Genomic DNA, 6560 nt, shown 5'->3' with positions numbered 1-6560 from the left:
TTTCCCTAGTAAGTCTGATTCTAGTGGTTTTGGGTTCTTTTTTTGTTATTCAGGTTTTCTCAGGTTTATATCCAATCACGTTTTTGTTAAGTTTTGGATGCTGTATACCCACTACCATCTTTGAGGTACACCTCTTGTACTACTGTTAAAATGTCACGTGCAAAATTGAAGACACTATTTCTGTCTTTTTTAAATCAACTTTTAAAAATGAATGTTGGAAATAGTCCATATCTTAAATTATTCCTTTGTGTTTAAATTACCTCCATTCCCCTAAACCTTAATGAGACCACTCTACTCTTTCTCTCATCTTTCTCCCTAACTTGGAAACTTGCAACCAGCCTTTCAGCCATGGAAGTGGTCACTTTTTAAAAACTTGTTAGTTAGTTGTCAGCATTCTCCATAATACAGGTACTTTCTACAGTTAAGGAAAAATTAGCATCAAATACGGGTTTTGTTTATTTTAAGAAATCAAATCCTCCAGAAGTATAAACAAAACCTGTAAGTGTATGTATGTGTCCTCTGTGTGAATTCTTTTTTGCCTTCACAGAAACAGCTGTGTGACCAAAATATCACAGTTTTTTACGTTTCCTGATTTTACCTTATGTTAAAATATGCCAGCATTTCAAGTGAAAAAAGTGATACTCTCCTGAGTCTCAACTCTGTGCGTAACTATGCTGAGTTTGTTTGATGCACTAAAAGCTGCTTTTGCAGGACAGAAAATCTCCTGCAAAAAAGGAAAGCAACAGGAAGTTATTTGTAAAAACAAACTCAACAAAAAATTCCAGCATAAACAGTACACAGCTCATATATTAAATGATGTCCAACATTCTAAATTTTCGTCCTCTACCAAAATGCATTAGAAGTCAAGTTTTAAGGTTTTACTTCCCCCCTAGCATTCTATGTAATTTTTTTCATGCCAAGCATCTTTTCCTTTCTTCTGGTTTCCATTAGTTCACTTTGAACAATCCAGATCATTCTCTGAAGAAGCTAGTTCTTACTTGTGGGAATTAAGTTATACAGTATTGTTGCTTTGGTGTTTTGTTTTTGTTTCCATCTGAAATGCTGGAGTGCTGAGTACCACGTATGGTGTTTTTCAGAAAAACTGCCAAACTACACATACTTACTCCTTAAGAATATTTTGAGTCAAAACACTAGATATTTAGAGTTTTGACATTCTGAGTATTCAGTAGATGTTATGTTTGCTGTGAATTTAATTAGCTTTAATAGAGTGAGTCATGCAAATGGAGACTCCATCCATGTACCAGTTAAATGTTAGCATAAATGAAGGGTAATGGTAGTATTTTGTAATAAATACAGCTTAGATTTTAACGCTCTTTCCTCGCTTTCCTGTAGCATTTTCCACGTGCTGGTCCTGAACATAGCAATTGTGGGAGCTGGAGTAGCAATGGCAAGATTTTATCCGAATATAGGTGGTATCATAAGGTGGGTGTTGCTTGCACAATGAACGTGCCTGTTGTTTTGCTGCGTATTTGCCTCTTGATGTTGAAAAGGAACAGTATGAGTGCAGGTAGTTCTGTCTTTATATTTTGTGAGGCTTTTAAAGTTGTAAATAATGATTTAGAAGTATAAACAAACAGATCTTTTAAAGTTCTGACAAGCAGCTATCTGCAATTGTGTCTCCTTATCTGAGGTGATTGGAATGATCCCCCAAGTTTCATTACAGCTATGTGTGAGGATGTTGTAACTATAAAAATAAAATAATACAGTGTCAGTAGAAAAGTTGCCCAGTTATTGTGTGGCTTTGCTCCAGTTTTTGTTTTGTGTTAAGACCATCTGAAGCTGTTTTGAAAGTCCATAATAAAAATCCAAGAAAGCAAGTAACTTCAACGGGAAAAGTGACATGAAACTTGTACTTCTAAATGGTATCTTAAATTTACCCTGTTAATAAACACCTAGAATTTCTATAATTGAGAAAGATTAGAGGAAACAATCTAATGAGTTTTGTTTTCTACATTCGACACCACCATGTTTGTAATCATTGTCATTCATTCCAAGTTTGCATCTTTCCTACAGCAACCAGGAGAGGGAGGTGTTTAAAAATATAGAAATCTGCAATTATAAAACCAGAATGACAGGCTTGGGTCTGAAGAGAGCAGCAAATAACTTACTTTTGCTTAGTGACTGATCTGCAAGTTTTTTTCCATTTCCTTTTTTCTTTTACCACTCCTTTTAGTTAAAATTTTTGTATTCCAGTAATAGCGATGGTCTAGTTGTTAATACATATCTTGCAATACATTTCTCTGTTTGGAAACTGATCCTGCCCTCTGCTAATGTGTTCATACTGTGCATGATAACCAAACATTTTGAATTTCCAGCTGATAAATTGTCTATGTACAGTCTAACTTGGCTATTTGCTGGTTTTGTGATGCAGATGGTACTCTCTATTATGATGTTTCCTCTGTCTAAAAGGAATGTTCAAATATTTTAAGTAAAATATGTTGTTAGTTAATAATGTGCATTTGGCTGCAGTAGGTAGAAACTCACAGTACAGGAAAATAATAAGGTTTTGGTGAGCAAGGTTGTGGTTAGAAAAAAACCAGTTAAATGTTTCACTTGCTGTGGTTGATAATGTTACTAGGAGGGCATGTTGATCTCAGGTCTGGAGAACAGTTTGCTAGTTGCTCATTAGATAAAGTAGAAGTTGAATATTGATGAGCATTTCTATGCTTACATGCTTTAACGTGTGTCCTCAGATGACTGGAGTGCAATGAGATTTGCAATTCTGACAGCAAAGGATGGCTAACAAAGGATGCACTGTCCCGTCTATTTCTGTTGCCTGTTGACAAATTTCCACAAAGAAAGTAGAAATACAACATCTAAGATAGGGAGTTAGTCCCCAGAAGCATCTGGGGATGTGACTGAAACGTCAGAGGCATGTCAGAGAGCAGGTACAGGGGAGCAGGGTGCTGAGCAACACAGAGAGGGATAATTATATGCCAGTAAAAGAGGTGAAGGATATCAAGGAACAGAAAAAGATGTATAGAAACTGCTTGATGGTTTGAGGGGGGAAGACAGCAACAAGAAAGAAGAGTTAACACAAACCATTCTTTTTTTCTTTTCTTCTTTCCCTCTCCCCCCTCCTTTCCTCAGATACTCTGGAGCAACATGCGGTCTGGCCTTTGTATTCGTGTATCCATCCCTCATCTACGTGATCTCTCTGCATCGTGCTGGGCAGCTGACGTGGCCAGCATTGATCATTCACATCTTTATAATCCTCCTTGGACTGGCTAATCTGATTGCACAATTCCTATTGTGAAAGCCCCCTCTTCCCTGTGGCTGTCACAAGTGGTACTGTGACATTTGACAACAGCCTTGGGCAACACTGTCATGCATGAGAACAAACATTCCTCCATATGATGTTCTTGAGAAAAGCTGCACCTTTGAAACAAATTCAGAACACGTCTTTCAGGTTCTTGACAGGAAATCTGTCTTGTTCCTCTAAAACCACAATTTACTGAGAAGGGAAATGGTTCAGATTTCGCTGAGATAGTTCTGGTGTTGTTGAAAGTATATCAAGGATTAATGAAGCTCAAATATTTCCATTTTTTTTACGGGACACTTCTCAAAACACACAGCTTTCAGCCTCAGGCAGCAGAACTCCTCTGTCCTCCAAAGGAACTGTCCTTACCTTTATTAACAAACAGGCTTTCACAGTATTGTTCAGTAACTGTTTGAAATGCTCTTTTGTTTTGGTTATTTTGTTTGGAAAATTAGGAAATTACTGGGGGTTTTTTAGGTTAATTTATATTCATTTGGGTCAAAATGCACTCTTAATTTTGAATATGCTGTTAAATTGTTTTGGCAATAGGAAAATTCCAACTAAGAGAAACAATAAACTCATGTCTTAGTGTTTTATTCAGAACCAATATGTACTCAAGTTATTTGTGATCTTACAGTGAAAAAAGTCAGAAGGATAAAAAAATGAGAACAAGAGAATTAAAATTAGAATTCCAGGCTTGACCTCATTTCAACTCTGTTAGCTGGGCTATTGTGTGCTGTGAAGATGTCTTGTCAGGAGTTGCATGTGTTTTTTATGGATGCATGTTGGACACAATGTTCATCACAGGCTTGCTCCCTCCCTTCTAGGGTTTTGCTCTAGTTGTCTCTTGCTATGCAGTTCATTACTCACATTACTCTAGACATACTGAATGTGAGCAGAGGGACAAAGCTAGCACTCTTCAGAATTGTGGACTAAATAAAATAATTGAAGTTTTAGGTAATTCCTGACAGAAGCTAGGAGAATTTGGGAAAGGTTTTTTTGTGGGGGTTTTTTTTGTTTGTTTTTTCTTCTTGTTTACTAAGAGTGTGTACATGCATAAGCACACAGACACCTTCCTTCACATACCATCTGTGAGACCAAATCTTAGCCCAGAACGTGCAATAATTAAGTTCCCAGACACTAGTGCAATGTCATCTTTTGTGGCTGGAGAGAGAGTAAAAACTTCTCTTTGTACAGAATTTTAATGTATTAAAATAATCAACAAATGTAGAATAATCGAAAGAGGACTTTGAGTAATGCTAAATTCTCAAGTAGATAAAAGAGGAAAATGTTGAAGTGATGTAATATTTGTGAAGTAGGAGTTGAGTTGGGAAAGATAATAACATTGGAGGGTAAGAGTTTGTATTTTCATCAGAGGGACAATGAAAAGCATAACCTAGACTCTTACCATGCTTCTCTGGGAAATTATGTGAACTTTTATAGTAGTTATGTAAATGCATTTCTTTGAGCTGGACTTCTTAAACTGTGTAGAGGACGCTGAATTGCATAAATGTCCTGAAATCAATAGGTTTGGAATATTATCTATAGTGTGGAATAATTATTTCAGATTTCCTCTTCTTTTTCTTGAGTAACTCTTTGCGCTTTTACATCAGAATTGGAGAATATACCCATCATCTGTTCTGTATTAGAGAGAAATATTTGCCCCATCCTGGTCATTTTCCCTCTTCCCTTCCACTGCTTGGTTTCCTTATTCTCTAGGACATCCCTTTCCACCTTTTTCACTGCCTGACAGTGAGCATATCTTGCAGTGCTGACACCATTAGCACTGGCCAAGGCATGTGCTTTTTTAGGGACTGGTTCTGACCTCTCCCATAAAATACTTAAATGTCTGGGTAGTCATCACTGTATCTAAGTTGATGGCTGCATTTCTTCAATGTTCTCAGCAGTGTACTTCACCAATTAAACCTATAAAACAACAAACTTCCTCTTCTTTGCAACAAATTTTTAAAATTTACAGCTCCACAACAATAGTATGTTGCTAAACCCTCCACAGTTACTTGATACAGAAGAGAAGTACTTGAACACCAACAGGAAAGGACAAAAGATGCAGGTTTTTCAACCATCACTGGCTCATTCATATTAAGCTTTTGTGTTTATTTCTTATAGATTCAGTGATAATTTAGGTACAAACCCTGATGAGTGCAGGTACTTTACTTTGATTATGTCTTTCCATGTTCCATCTGGATGTTCCATTCCATGAGTTAAATCCTTGCCATTGAAGCAGATAGTAAAACACCTGTTGATTTCAGCAGCAATTACATTTTGTATTTCAGCAGAAATTCCCAAGTAAGACAAGAGTTCATGGTGAAGTATTAATTGCATCTTCTAACTGTTTGTCTCTTTTCCAGTTGTGTAGTGTACAATGAGTTGAGTTAATATTTAGAGGGAAATTATTCTGTACCTTCCTAAAAGAGTTTTAAAATGAGTTTTCAATTCTTGAGGCAGCAGGGAGAGAGGGGTCAGTAGAACTGCCACATTGGACTTCCTGAGGCCAGAGTTTGACCTTTTCAGGAGGCTGGTCAGTAGGGTCCTTTGGGAGACAGTCCTGGGGGGCAGAGATGTCCAGGAAGGCTGGACAATCCCCAAGAGAGAAATCCTCAAAGCTCAGGAGCAGGCTGTCCCAGTGTGCCGTAAGATGAGCCTGCATGGTAGAAGACTGGCCTGGCGGAAGAGGGAGCTTTGGGTGGAGCTCAGGAAAGTCTATGGCCTGTGGAAGAAGAGGCAGGTCACTCAGGATGACTGTAAGGGTTTTGCGAGACAATGCAGGGAGAAGATTAGAAAGACAAAAACCCAGCTAGAACTTAGTCTGGCCACTGCCATAAAAGACAATAAAAAATGTTTCTGTAAATACATTAACAGCAAAAGGAGGGTTAAGGAGGGTTTCCATCCTTTGCTGGATGCAGGGAGAAATGTAGTGACCGAGGATGACGCTGAGGTATTGAATGCCTTTTTTCTCTCGGTCTTTAATGGCAAGACCAGCTCACTGAGTGCTCAGCCCCTTGAACCCAGAAGGCAGGCAGCAGAATCAAGGCCCCATAATCCACGAGGAAACAGTAAATGAACTGCTGCACCAGTTAGATGTGCACAAGTCTACGGAGCCAGATGGGATCCACCCAACTGTTCTGAGGGAGCTGGTGAACGTGATCACCAAGCCACTTGCCATGATCTACCAGCAGTTCTGGCTAATGGGAGGTACCAATCAACTGGAGGTTAACCAATGTATCGCCCATCTGCAAGAAGGAGGACCCGGGGGAACTAC

At 38.3% G+C, this 6560-nt stretch overlaps 1 protein-coding gene across 1 annotated transcript in view; it reads left to right on the top strand.

Annotated features, from left to right (window-relative positions):
- Positions 1-3277, top strand: part of LOC104493207 (putative sodium-coupled neutral amino acid transporter 9) — a gene marked incomplete at its 5' end in the record, with an annotated part of 21623 nt that extends 18346 nt beyond the window's left edge. Inside the window, 2 exons of the mRNA XM_010135854.1 lie at positions 1354-1443; positions 3112-3277. Coding sequence (XP_010134156.1) covers positions 1354-1443; positions 3112-3277 — 256 coding nt within the window. The remainder of the gene's footprint in view (positions 1-1353; positions 1444-3111) is intronic.
- Between the last annotated feature and the right edge of the window lie 3283 nt (positions 3278-6560).

Source organism: Buceros rhinoceros, unplaced genomic scaffold, assembly GCF_000710305.1.
Source record: "Buceros rhinoceros silvestris isolate BGI_N320 unplaced genomic scaffold, ASM71030v1 scaffold6785, whole genome shotgun sequence".
NCBI classification, from domain to species: domain Eukaryota; kingdom Metazoa; phylum Chordata; class Aves; order Bucerotiformes; family Bucerotidae; genus Buceros; species Buceros rhinoceros.
The sequence above is the reverse complement of the archived record's forward strand: the minus strand, read 5'-3'. Positions and strand labels throughout refer to the sequence as shown.